This window comes from Hibiscus syriacus, unplaced genomic scaffold (genome assembly GCF_006381635.1).
Source record: "Hibiscus syriacus cultivar Baekdansim isolate YM2019G1 unplaced genomic scaffold, ASM638163v2 tig00112343_pilon, whole genome shotgun sequence".
Lineage (NCBI taxonomy): Eukaryota > Viridiplantae > Streptophyta > Magnoliopsida > Malvales > Malvaceae > Hibiscus > Hibiscus syriacus.
In genome coordinates, this window is record NW_024063306.1 from 719,735 (window position 1) to 733,273 (window position 13,539).

The following is a 13,539-nucleotide window of genomic DNA, read 5'->3' on the forward strand; positions in this document are numbered from 1 at the left end:
GGTTTTCCCATGCATTCCACGGCTTTTAAGTTGCTGATTCGAGCCTTACAGCCTCTATATGGTAAAATTTTTAGTTTAGTCCCTTTAACATTTAAGGCTTTAAGATAAAGCAACGGTTAAATTTAACTTTGGCCTTCCTAAATGATGAATTTTAATTTAAATGTTTTGAAAATTATAAGATAAAAAGTGATAAAATCATATTTTAGCCTTTAAATGTTATAATTTCCTTCTAGCCCCCAAAATTTTCTTCCTTCACCCCTTCCTCCACATGTTTTAGAAAATAAGTCACACCAAATCATTTGAAGACGTGAAATGCTTGACTTCGGAATTGAAAAATATATATTTCTAAAAGATAGAGTACTAAGAATCATCAAAGTGAAATAGAGGGACTAAATCGTATCCAGAACGCATAGTATGGGGGCCTTTTACAGAGTTTGACCAAAGTGAAAATGAAAAAGAAAGTAAAATGAAACGGCGGCGTTTAAAGGATTTTCATGGCACACCGTCTTCTTGGAGTCTTGGCTTGTATATCAAGTTCTTTCAGTCAGAAACACTCCTCTGCTCCCCTTGTCGAACATCATCAGATGGAAAATCAAAAACCAAAACAAAGTTAAAAAAAAATGGATCCTTCAACACAATCTCTTTCTTTTCTTTTTCTAAAAAGGGTGACGAAAAATTTTGAAACTCGAAGGCAAATTACAGGGAAAAAGCCTGATTATTACAATTTTCTATTCAGAAAAATAAGCTTTAACGAAAATGGCGAGATATGATCGAGCTATTACAGTTTTCTCCCCGGACGGCCATTTGTTCCAAGTGGAGTACGCTCTCGAACCCGTCTGTAAGGGTAACGCCGCCGTAGGTGTCATCGGCACCGATGTCGTTGTCCTTTGCGTCGAGAAAAAATCCGCCGCCAAGCTCCAAGACTCGAGGTACAAATTCCCTTTCAAATTATCTTCTCTGGTTAGGGTTTTTATAAGTTAATCTATTGAATTGGCACTTTTGTGATAATGGGATGCTTCAAATTTTATGCTTACTATGATTCTTTTATTTCTTGTACTAACAGAAGTGTTAGAAAGATCGTGTCTTTGGATGATCATGTTGCTCTGGCTTGCTCGGGTTTAAAAGCCGATGCTCGCGTCCTGATTAATAGGGCTCGAATTGAATGCCAGAGCCATAGGCTTACAGTTGAGGATCCTGTAACTGTTGAATATATAACACGGTACATTGCTGGTCTGCAACGGAAGTATAGCAGAGCGGCGGTGTTAGACCGTTCGGTCTTTCGACGTTAATGTCGGGTTTGATCCCTATACCGGCGTTCCTTCTCTTTACCAGACTGATCCATCTGGAACATTTTCGGCTTGGAAGGCCAATGCAACCAGAAGTAACTCTTAACTCGATGAGGGAGTTTCTTGAGAAAAATTATAAAGAAACTTCCGGACAAGAAATGGTGAAGTTAGCGATTCGTGCTCTGCTCGAAGTAAGTTTTGCTTTCCACATGTGCATGTTATGGATTGAACTTGGTATTTTTCGATTAGCGACAAGAATTTGACAACTTAAACTGTTTTCCAAGTTCGATTTGCCTGTCTTGAATCCATGGTGTGTGCTATATGCTTTATATGAAATGCCCTTCTAAGGCTGTTAGAAGGGTCTCAGTGTTTCATAAGTGTTTGTTAGATATACTTTACTACGGCTGTTATAAGGGTCTCAGTGTTTCATAAGTGTTTGTTAGATATACTTTGTAATGATATGCGTGGAGCTGTTTCTTCTTATACAATTGGGTTGTCGAGAGTGGGGGAAAGAACATAGAAGTAGCTGTGATGACTAAAGAGCATGGACTGCAGCAACTAGAAGAAGCTGAAATCGATGCCATTGTTTCTGAGGTCGAAACGGAGAAAGCAGCTGCAGAGGCTGCAAAAGAGGCCCTGGCCGCCCCGAAAGAAACCTAGTTCAGTATCTCATATCCCCATCGCCCGGCCCAGTTTGTCCTTTAGTTCTCCCTTGAAATGTGATTCTGTTATTTTGATTGGTTGGACATGTTGAATTTTAACAAGTTTCAGAACTTATTTCCGGCAGCATGCTTTTGCTGTTGGTACTTGATTGTTGTCATTTACTTAAAATAGAAGACCTTTAATATTGTCATCCATTTTACGGCCAATAAGGCCAAAATACGACAGGATGTCATGTTTGAGAAAATCAACTACATTACTAGCCAGATGATACTACTAAGTTCTGCTGATAATAGATGATGTTCTGTTCTGTTCTGGAAAGACGGTAATACTAGCTTTCACTTCATTTTTTTGCGGACTTCATAAAGGTAGCTTAGGATCACTACCGCAGCGGCAATGGCAACCCCAACAGCACTCTGTGCCAATACGGTGCTGTCTTTTACGATTGACTTGGAGCGAGCGGAATTAGGAGTAAACCCGAGTTCCGAAAGCTTCTTGTGAGATTCTGCGTAGTCTTGGAAGAATGCATCCTCGTCCTGCCGAAATGCCAAAAAGGGGAGGAATATGTTAAAAGGATTGGTCACATTCCAACACTTTCAATCAATCAGCCATGTACCAGCCTAAACCGTATTGAATGCCAAGGCAATTACAGTACAAAATTAGCAACACCCTCGAGATCTCTCTCGATGTATAGGTAAGACAAATGGAAGCGGTTCAGTAATAGTGTTACCTTGGCATAGAGCTCTACATACTTGCGGAACTCAGGGTCCTCTAACAAAGCCTTGTCTGTTGGAAGTTTCAGAAGCCCTTCTGATTCAACTTTTAGCAGCTCCCTGGTAAAATAAATAGTAAATGGCTTCAGATAAATTTTACGTAAGAAGGAAACTTGATACCTAGCAAATCACACATTTAATCTTACACGAAGTAGGAGTTATCAAACTTCAGAGGTTCGTTGGTCCAAGGGCCATCAAAACCTGATCTCTCTGGATGAGCCCTTCCCTGTAACACCCAAGCCACCCCAAAAGGTTTGATATTGGTCATATAAAAAAACAAACCCAGGCATAGAGAAAAACAGAATAAGATTTGTCAGGAAAATGTACCAGAGTATGACCCCCAGATAATGCCACAATATCCTTGTCAGATAGACCCATTCGATAGAAGATGTCCCTCAGATGAGGTGCACCTAACGCCGTGATTCAGAAGGGAGAAAAGAGATGCATAATTTAGGGGACACAAGTTCATACTATAGAAACATAAGTTTAGACAAGCGTGCAAACAAGCTGATAAGATGTGGAGCAATGTATACAAAAGTTTCCACTGCTACCGTGTTAAGTGCAACAGAGGACTACAAAAGTTTCCAACAACTTTGTCGGAGCATGTCCAAGTAGTTTCTAAAAACAACAGCACAATTGGCCAATGAAAAAAAAATTGCATTGATACAAGTGCCACACCAATCTCTCCATGTATAGAATATTTGCTCTAATGTCACTATTGTTAACCAATCTAATTTGTCACCTGAATGGTACAAAAAGGCTCCTGAGAATAGCTTGCTGCTGATAGAAAGACTTCTAGTAACTGTGGTCCAAGTACTAGAATTCTTGGCTAGCCTTTAGACATACAAATATGACCCCAAAAAAAAAAAACATACCACTAACCTGAGGGTTCTCTTTTATTAGTGGAATCTAAAACAACCAGTAGTGAACTTCTGGTTGACAATCCCAACCCAGACATTTATTCACCAATCTACCATGGTTCTTAGAGAAATAGAATGTGGAACAGACCTGGTTAAAGTAACCTACACTCGATTCAAAATAAGCATTTCTTGGAAGAATTTTTATTTTGAAAAACAGACAGCAAAAAATGCTAAGAATTCATAACTTGTTCTATGAAGCTGATATTTAGTTCACTAGAACTGCAGGAAACACAGAATGCAAGAAACCACACAAATACTAGCCAATAGTAGCAAGATTCCAAATGCTTTGAGCACCATTTCTTCCTTCCAATTGGAAGAAACCAATGACAAACAATTAAAAAACTAAGCAAAAGATATGACTAGATTTACTAGATAGATAATCAAGTTATCAAAATGTACAAATATTCAAAGCACTCAATTACCCAGAAACCAGAGTTCACAATTCCTAATAAGTGGAAAAAATTAATTTTTTTTGTTCCATAAATGGCTTCAGAAATTTATTTTACCTCCTTTAGCATCTGGAAGTCGCCCTTCCCTGGGGCAAATGTTTGAATCCTATTTAAACAAAACATGGTTAATCAAATAAGTAAAAGAGGAAACAAGCAACATTTGCAAGATAAGGTCCCTACGCAATACCTTTCTTCCTGGTACAAAGTCAATAGTAGGACCTCCAGTGACTTCAACAGCAACAACACCAGCAAGCTGGAATTGAAAATGATACAGTAATGAGTAATTCATCATCCAACACATAATCAACAACTTAAATTTAAACCAAGTGCAGCCACTGGATTGGTGCAATGCATGATGACACATACGTGAAGAAAGGGAGCATTACCATTGTAAGTATAGCAAACATTCTCAAACTCTATGAGACTGAGACCTCTCAAGTAATTACTCACTCATATTTTAAAAATACAAACTACTTTTTTACTAATCACAAAATTAACTTAATTTATAACCTCCATTTTGTTATTTTAACGAAATACTACAGTGACTAAGCTATCCCCTCAAACTACTTCTTTCTTGTTAAGTACCAGCTATCCCCTCAAAATCTAATTCATAATGATCTTATACAATTCTAGACCTACCTAATTATTAGTTTCGTACCATACTGTATTTAGTTGACATACTACTACATTACAGAGATAATCTAGTTAATTAAATAAGAAAATATGCCTTCCTCTGAAGAACCTAAACTGCAGAACTTTGCCTAAAGCTCCAGCAACGATTTTTAGATGATTTTTTTTGGGATCTAATCAGCGTGTCAATGTTTCTTTACTTCCCCAACGTGTTCAGAGCAGAACAGAAACAGAGGAAGCATGCAATGATATCCTTTAAAAGGCAAAACAATTAGACATTAACACACAGATTAGTTCCGAATGATGCAATTAAATTTGGAATAAAATGCATGCACTCTTTCAACTTCAACTAATCAGTTTGTTAATGTTTCTTTATTTCCCCAATGTGCTCATAGGAGAACATAAGCAGAGGAAGCATGCAATGATATCCTTTAAAAGGCAAAAAAATTAGACATTAACACACTGATTAGTTCCAAATGATGCAATTAAACCAGGAATTAAATGCATGCTCTTTTTCAACTTCATAATTACCTGGAATAGGTCTGCGTATGTGATCTTAGGATGTTTAGCCTTCACTTCCTCTGAAATGTGCCAAACAGAATACTCTTAAGTCAGAATAAACAAATAAGTGCAAACATATTTTAGTTTTGAGATGTATATTCTAACACAAAGTACCATACCATACATATGAAGATATGCTACGAGATAAGCATGAAAATATAAAAATGTAGCATATATATACAAAGTTTCAAACATTTTTACAAATTCAGCTCAGATGGTAGCTGGTAAAATTGACACCAACAAATTACGAAGATTGCCATCTTTCTACCACCAACTTCCAAGGGATGACACAGTTGAAAACCAGACAATAGAAGTTCACCTTTAAAGTTAAAAGAGACAGTTCTTCCAAGCAAGGCAACAAACAAAGTACCAACCAAATGACTGAAACCTAATGGAGCCACACAAGTCCAAGCTTAAGTAGTGAGATCAAAAGAAGACCACTTCAATCACCTTTTAGTATCTTTCCAATTTTCATTAGGATCATACAAATTACATTACCCTGAGCTAAACTTTTACTAAGAAATTTCAGAAGATCTGGCATACTCCTTTTTAATAATCAAGTCACGCTGACATGTGAAAACGGTTCTGTTAAAACCTATGTTAACGCCGCTCCTCGGCATAATTGGAAATTGGCACTTGGCAGTTCTGCTTCCATCTTATAAAGATTTCTAACCCTTAGAAAAGGAAAAATACAAACCCTCTATAGTGAGTGCAAAGTTAACAATCATTTCAGCATTCCAGATTTTGAAATCTATATACCAACAAGAATGGACTTGAAGTTGCAGCAGAGTTGTTCATATATCTCATTCCTTTTAAAAATAGAATCATTATCATATCTGGAATAGTTGAAGCTAAAAGCTCAAAAATTCATTTTGAATGTCAGGTAATAGACAAATGGAAAATGTATTTAAACTATGATACTGCGGACATGATATAAATCCCTAAATATAATGATGAAGTAAGACGATCTATATTCTTCCAATCTTGAAATGCTCGCAAGACTACATCCTTAGTTAACTAATAGCAGCTATGGGTCGAACTATTGCATTCGATGTTAATTATCAATTAAAAAACTAATCCATAAAAATTAATGAATATAACGGTTATATACCTAGATTGAAGAATTAAGAAATTAAAAAAAATAGTATTAGAATCAAACCACAAAATTCAAGAGCAATTTTCAAGCCGTTATTGGCGCCGTGTGTGAGCTCTTCTTCATTCCTTAAGGATCCATTTGGACCACCAGTCTTAGTGCTCACATCGTACGTCCCTGCGTCGTGCCACCTAAAACAACAATCAATTCAAAATAATAATTTCATCAATACAAAGCTAAAATTAGAAAAAATAGTAATAATATTACTTCGCATCCGTTTTCAGATTGATATGTTATTTATTAATTAGCAGCACCACATTTCCTTTTTCATCTTGTTAGGTTTCTTGAAACCTTTATAGAAACAAAAAACGGAGAAGAATAAGAAGATAAAGAAATACATTAAACGAAGCATGATATTTATCGGGAATTCAACAAAGAAAAAAGGCTAAAATCAAAAAGATGAAACTAATAATAACATTCCTTCGTCTCTATTTTCAGGTTTATCTGTGAAATTTCTTGATCATTAACATTAAAATTCCATTCCCTTTCTTGCTATAGGTCTTGATTCTTTTACATAAACAAACAACGAAGACATAGAAGAAGGGAAAGAAAGTACGCTAAGCGAAGCATGATAGGAGCGCAGTTCTTCAAGGCAATAAGAGCGCGGAGGTCACGACGAGCTTTGTCGATCTCCTTGAGATATTCGGTGTCGACCACTGGAAACGCCATGGAAATGCTTTCAAGCTAGCTTCGATCAGCTCTGGAGAGTAGTAGGTGAATTGGTGGAGGAGGATCTTTATATATATATATATATATATATAGGGATTTTACGTTTGTGTGCGTGTGAGCATCTTTCTTGGGATTTGGAAAACCAAAAGAAGATAAGCCAATGAAACGGGGTTAGATATGGTTGTATTGTTTGGAGCCTCGGGAGTTGTACTCCCCTGTGGTCGACTTCATTTTAAAATGTATAGGATCACAGTTGAATCGGAAGTCGAAAGTTTATCGGATAACAACAATTTCATTAATCATTAACAAAAATATTAATTTAATTAAAAATTAGGGTTAACTTACATATAATTATTTATGTTTGTGTTTTGTTCATTTTTTTGTAACTGATTTAAATATACATAAGATATGATGACCTTCTTTCTTATTTAATTAAGATGTGATTTTAACTGCCGTTAAATATTTTGGTATAACCACACATTTAATCACTATTATTTACACATTCTCTTAATGTAGTCATATTTTTAATAAATTAAAATAAACTTAATCATCCGATCAAATGATGTCACTGTCATTGGTACTACGTATCGTGTCGTGTGTCACTATTCAGTTAGAATACTAACTTTATTTTATTTTATTTTAATTTAACAAAGCAAAGTAAATTGGTGGAAAATAAATATATTAAATTAAAACAAAGTTAATTTTCCAACCGAATGATGACACATGACACAAGTGACGTTTTGATATCATTAGACCTTATTGAGCCGGGAAGGAACCCGTCAAATTCCGATTAAATTAACATCCTAATGTTTTGTTCACTTTTTTTTATTGAATTTTAAAAAATATAAAATTTGATCACTTTCATTTTTATTTAATTAAGATATAATTATTAAAACATTAATTATTGTTAATTTGATGATATGTCACGCTAGTTCGATATTTGTCGGTCTTCGAATGATGAATTTTGTTCGGGTGAAGGAAACCCAACAGGCAAACGAGAAGGCGGAGCGTGAAGGAGAAGAAGTAAAAGGCTAAATTAAAAATTTGTCCCTAAAATACTTTAAATTCACAAAAAAAAGGTATACAATTAGTATTTTATTTAAAATTCAGTGGTTAAAATAAAATTAAATCATTTTGCTAAAGTGACATGTTATCAAACTAACGACAACCAATGTTTTAACGATCACACTTTAATTAAATAAAAACGAAAGTGATCAAATCTTATATTTTTTTAATTCAATGAAAAAAATATATAAAAACATAAGCGTAAGTTATCAATTCTATAGTTAACACTTTAATCTTTTATTATGTTATCATAGATGGGGTTTATTATATTAATTTTAAAAGTATTATTCATTCACTTAAATGACTTGCCTAACAATAATAATATGATTTAAGTTTTAACAAAAATTATAGGCTAGAGAAAGATTTGTTCTATTTTTCTTTCTTTTTCTTTAGGTGTCGTTAAACTCTTTTCTTCATCATTTTTATGATTGACGGCGATATCAATTTTGTCGTTGATTGCAAATATTCATTGTTTTTCTTTTATTTTATTATAGTGTATCTTAATTTTTTATTGTTTCTTATTTTTAATAATTCAGCCTTTTTCTTTCTTTGTGATATGTTATTCTCTGTCTTTATAGCACGTTTTGGGTCATTTGGCCGTTATTTTCGTTTATCTTTTTTTCAGGGTTGAATTTGACATTGACACGACTGATCAAGATGTTGCTTTATTTGTTATCATACTGATCTTTCTTCTTTTGGACCCTCAGGTTGGATTTGGATACACAATTTACATTTGTGGATAGTATTTTCACGTCGCTCAATTCTGATTCGTAATTTGTTGATGACCTTTCAATAACTTCATCCCTTTTGTGGTTTGTTTGCCGATGATGTCAGATATGTTCGTATTTACCTTTTATCCGAGTTTATTTGATTATTTTTTTTTTAACTTTTTCTTTGTATAGTCATTATGATTTTAAGTAACTAATTTTCTCGTATTTAGGAAAATATCGTTATTATGTGTTTAGTTTACTTTTGTGGTTGTAAACTTCATTGTAATTGGAATATTTTCTATTTTTAATCAAATTAGCAGCTTCTATTAAAAAAACAATAATATTATGATTTTATTAAAAAAAATATCATATAACATACTGCTTATTAAAAATATCCGATAATTATTTTATTAACAATTTTAGTTTCACTCTCAAACTATATCCTTCATAGTTTATGGACTAATTTGGAATGAAGGATATAGTTTTGGGGTGAAACTAAAATATTTAAAAGTTTGAGGGGAAATTTAGAATGATAATCATAGTTGAGGATCAATTTAGAAAAGGAATTATAATTTGAGGACATATAATGCAATAACTCTAAAAAAATGTCTTAGCTTTATCATTTTGATTGAAATTGATTATATGGTTACATTTACACACATATAATCAGCTAAAAGTGATTTTGAAAGAATAAAAACATATCGAGCAAGGGAAGGAAGAACTCAATCATCCCATTCCAAATGTTAATGTTCCTGAAAATCGTTGAACTCAAACTAACCACACTTGACTTGGACGGCCAATTTCTTCTTCGAATCGGGACAGGCACCGTTTTGATCGTCGAACTGCTCTTTGTCCACCGGAATCCGGCAACTCCGTTTTCCCAAGCACAACTTCTCCACGACTTGCTTGGAATTCGGAGACGTACAATTCCCGATAGAGTAGCTCCCACATGACCCGAATGGATCCCCAAAGCTGGCGAACTCGACGGCGACGATCTTCTTCTCGTTCGGACACTTTATGTCTGCTTTGGGCTCCAAGTCATCCGTTTTTGCCCGTAGGTTACCGTTTTTGATCTCGTATAACCTCGGCGAAGGCGGATGGTTTTCGGTTACAGAACTGCAGACGGTGTCCCTATCGATAAGTACGATCTCGACGTCCTTAGGGTTGCCTCCGTCTTCCTCGAATATGACGATTAGGTTCTTTGATGGCTTCAAGAACGTTCTCGGGATATGGTACCTGAAATCACGAAGCATTTAGTCGGGACTCGATGCGACGACCGGCATATGTACCGTGGTTTATACGTACTCGGATTGAGTTGGCTCTTTAAGAACGGACAAGTAAGACATCCAATATCGGCCAATGCTTTTTCCATTGATCCACACCATGCCTTTGCTCATACCAGTCAGTCTAATGGCTACTGGGTTGGTTCCTTCAGGTGCATCAAAATATCCCTGCAAAAACAGCATGCTATAGCATTTTTTTTAACGGAAAAAAATCCCAGGATTTGTCAATTTATATTTTACCTGGTACCATGTTAGAGGGCTTATGTCATCGGTAGGAGTTGCCCACTGTACCGATTGTGCGCCTTTGTCGGTGTATATTTGCTTCTTTTCTCCTTCGAGTGCCACCTTATGCTCCCAGCCAATCGTTGTTATATCGACTGTACCGGTGTTCAAGCCGAGTATAGTGATCGAACGTGGTCCGGCATACCTACGCTCCATGTAGGCACCGCTGTCCTTTAATTCGGACAAGAAATCTCATCGGTATGCAATATTTTAAGCTTCATTTGAAATCATTCAAGTCTCAAAATGGACTCACCTGAAGTCCCACTGTGTAAGCTAATATATGAATAGTGTTTTTCCCAGTCTCAAACTTTGCATCTTTCTGATACACAAAGTTCTTCTCGATTTTGCTACCGTGTCCAGAACCCACGTATTCACCATTCACAAAGAGGAGGAGACCGTGGCCCTCGCTTGCGACCCGAACGACCGGTCGGATTCCCTTTTTAAAGGGTAAGTCGTTTTCACTCAAATCAACACTGGTCGAGTACCAAACGTAGTCTGTTGTATCTTTGGTCAAGTGAAAGAGCTCCAATGGATGGTCTTCCTTATGTTCGAATCGGCTCGGAAGGGCTTCCTTGTACATCCTCCACTCAATGTTGTTAGCAACTTTTGATCTCAATATATTTCTCGTGTTGTGTTGTGTTGTTATCTGTGTTGAACGATCAAATAATGTTTAACCCTGTGGTTACTTACGTGTTAAACAAACAAGCATGTAACTGGAGATATCAGATGATGTAAAAAAAGGGCTTCGGAGTTAACCAAATGTGTGTTGAAAACCATGGTCTTGCAGTCAGGAAGGACACCGATGGATTTAGGTGGCAGATAATATTTCCCTCCCCTGAAACTGACCGTAGCCGGTTTAGCGATTGCATTGTTGGCTAAGAAAGCTGCACAGTTCGATGTTCCCGGTTGCTCCCAGATTCGAGCCTGCAATGCACAATACCTTAATCTCTATGTAGCCATAATCGTTTTCTCAGTGTATGTATAATTGCTTACCTCTACCTCGGGGCCTAACATTACAACAGTAGGAGACCCATAAAACAGACCCCTCCTGCACAACTTTATGGCCCTATGAGCGTCCTTGAGATGACCATATTTCGGTTCTCTTATTAAGCCTACAGAACATTCACATAACAATGTGTTATTCTCCGTATAAATGACTTCGACCCGATGATCATCAGATATACAATGTTTCTTAATCCTACCGAATTCATCAAGAGGGGCTTCGTCGTAGTAACGAGTTGACACGAAGGCAGCGCTCATTCTGCCATAGTTTGTGCCACCATAGTACTGCAAAACACGAAAACAACCACCGGTAATAGACCTATGTCTAAAAAGGGTGCCATTTAGTGAATTGCCAAGCATGGTTCTACCATATAATAGTTGACCAAAGTTCCGTTCTTAGAGAACCACCGAACGACAGAGAATGCCAAATCTTCAGCAGATCGTTGAGATGGTGGATCTCCGAATACTCGGTACTGTGCAGTCCAGTTCTCGGTCCACAGGTAAGGCTTGTTGGGTTTGTTTGGACCCGTGAAAGTATCTCCACAGTGTCTGCCATTGCAGGAATTGATCTGCAGAACAACGAAAGTGTAAAATTCCTAATAAGCTATGAAAAATTACATTTTCCATGTAGTTAAACTTGATGAACATACAACTGGATCTGGAGCATCCTTCTGCTTGCACATGATCCACGGGACACCGATATTCAAGTCGAGGGCCATCTTCGCAGCCCATTGAACATAACTGTCTCCTTTTTGTCTAAATGCTAGTTGAATAGTGTTGTATTCGTTCTCGATCTAGGAAACATACAATGAATCAAAATTAGAATCAGTGGTGTATATATATGTTCTAGGGGGAGATTTAGAGTAAAATCAATCAAACCTGAGCTACAATGATAGGTCCTCCTTGAGAAGCAAACAACTTCTCCGCCTTCAGCTTGTCGACGATCATGGTAACGAACTTCTTCATGTGGTGCTGCACAACATAAAGGAGTTAGTTTCGAATGAGGTATCGGAACTTTCGAGTCGCCGTATGATTTTTGCTTATGTTACATTACCTTGAATGGCTCATTATCTGAACGGAATACAATGTTTGGAACGTCTCTTAGCCAATAAGGCAATCCTCTGAAAGTTCACCATGAAAAAAGCTACAACTGTTAAGAGCGCGTGAATAAGATTGAATAAGAATATGTGAAAGTGTTTCAATCTTTACCCATTGTTCCATTCAGCCTGCACAAATGGACCGAGCCTCACGATCGCCGACATCTTCTGCTTGGCGATCAGCTTAATGAACTTCACCAAGTCATACTCTCCTTCGAAATTGTACTTCCCCTGCTCCGGCTCATGGCAGTTCCAGAACACGTACGTCTCGATCGCGTTGAGGCCTCCACGTTTAGACTTTACAATGAGATCCTCCCAGTACTGCATCCCCAATAGTTCAGCACAACCTATGAAAACTCAAAGATACATATGTGTATGTATGTACGCTAGCATAAATCATACCTCCGGGGGACTGCGAGGGTAATGAATGGCGCCCGAAAAAACGAGCGCCCTTCTGCCATCGACGATCAAAGATCGTCCATCGTACGTGACGCTCGTGTTCCCGCTCCCCGGAACATTTATCTCTTCACCCGTGTTATCATCTTCGTCGTTGCCACCATCGTCCTTATCGTTGTCTCGTGCAGAACCGGAAGTAATCAACAAAATCGACAAAAAGGTTACGAACATGGTACGGATCGATATCGGCATTGCCTTCGACGTCATTACTCGATATGCTCCCGGTCCAAAAAAAATATTTTTCTCGGACCGGAAAATTAACAGCTAGCGGATACTAGCAATCTTAGAACCGTATAATGGGAAGAGCTCTACGGTTGGAAAGCTCATTGGACAATGTACGTGAAGAACACTCATATAGGAAACTTGGGATTTCTGTTAATCTGTTGCGATTATGAAGCCATTTCATTCACCATATATAGCAAATCTTTGACTTTGTATATGATTAAATTGATTAGAAATCTCCTCCCATTTTTAAATCTTTATCTTATTATTCGAATTCAATTGGATTAAATTTAGATAATACATTTATCTAAAAAAATAATA

General features: G+C 36.8%; 2 protein-coding genes and 1 pseudogene across 2 annotated transcripts; 1 reads left to right on the forward strand and 2 right to left on the reverse strand.

Moving 5' to 3' along the window:
- The first annotated feature begins 703 nt into the window (after nucleotides 1-703).
- On the forward strand, nucleotides 704-2,042 carry LOC120177905 (annotated as a pseudogene).
- A 58-nt stretch (nucleotides 2,043-2,100) lies between these two features.
- Nucleotides 2,101-7,158, reverse strand: LOC120177897 (L-ascorbate peroxidase 3-like). Its single transcript, XM_039183881.1, has 9 exons — nucleotides 6,989-7,158; nucleotides 6,439-6,563; nucleotides 5,250-5,299; nucleotides 4,276-4,341; nucleotides 4,146-4,194; nucleotides 3,047-3,129; nucleotides 2,866-2,945; nucleotides 2,677-2,779; nucleotides 2,101-2,482 (listed from the first exon to the last, which is right to left on the reverse strand). Exons 1-9 carry the CDS (start codon nucleotides 7,099-7,101, stop codon nucleotides 2,285-2,287), a joined length of 867 nt encoding a protein of 288 aa, XP_039039812.1. The 5' UTR covers nucleotides 7,102-7,158; the 3' UTR covers nucleotides 2,101-2,284.
- A 2,314-nt stretch (nucleotides 7,159-9,472) lies between these two features.
- Nucleotides 9,473-13,303, reverse strand: LOC120177893 (beta-galactosidase 13-like). Its single transcript, XM_039183879.1, has 13 exons — nucleotides 12,943-13,303; nucleotides 12,653-12,861; nucleotides 12,498-12,564; nucleotides 12,323-12,415; nucleotides 12,094-12,237; nucleotides 11,812-12,012; nucleotides 11,644-11,728; nucleotides 11,435-11,553; nucleotides 11,198-11,365; nucleotides 10,695-11,087; nucleotides 10,400-10,612; nucleotides 10,182-10,327; nucleotides 9,473-10,112 (listed from the first exon to the last, which is right to left on the reverse strand). Exons 1-13 carry the CDS (start codon nucleotides 13,201-13,203, stop codon nucleotides 9,650-9,652), a joined length of 2,562 nt encoding a protein of 853 aa, XP_039039810.1. The 5' UTR covers nucleotides 13,204-13,303; the 3' UTR covers nucleotides 9,473-9,649.
- Nucleotides 13,304-13,539: the final 236 nt, after the last annotated feature.

Coding starts and splice junctions, on each gene's coding strand:
- LOC120177897 (XM_039183881.1), bottom strand. CDS start 7,101: ATGGCGTTTCCAGTGGTCGACACCGAATATCTCAAGGAGATCGACAAA. Junction 2,946..3,046: donor TATCTGGGGGTCATACTCTG/GTACATTTTCCT, acceptor TGGGTGTTACAG/GGAAGGGCTCATCCAGAGAG. Junction 2,483..2,676: donor ATGTAGAGCTCTATGCCAAG/GTAACACTATTA, acceptor GCATTTCGGCAG/GACGAGGATGCATTCTTCCA.
- LOC120177893 (XM_039183879.1), bottom strand. CDS start 13,203: ATGACGTCGAAGGCAATGCCGATATCGATCCGTACCATGTTCGTAACC. Junction 12,416..12,497: donor CAGATAATGAGCCATTCAAG/GTAATGTAACAT, acceptor TATGTTGTGCAG/CACCACATGAAGAAGTTCGT. Junction 10,328..10,399: donor GCCCTCTAACATGGTACCAG/GTAAAATATAAA, acceptor CTGTTTTTGCAG/GGATATTTTGATGCACCTGA.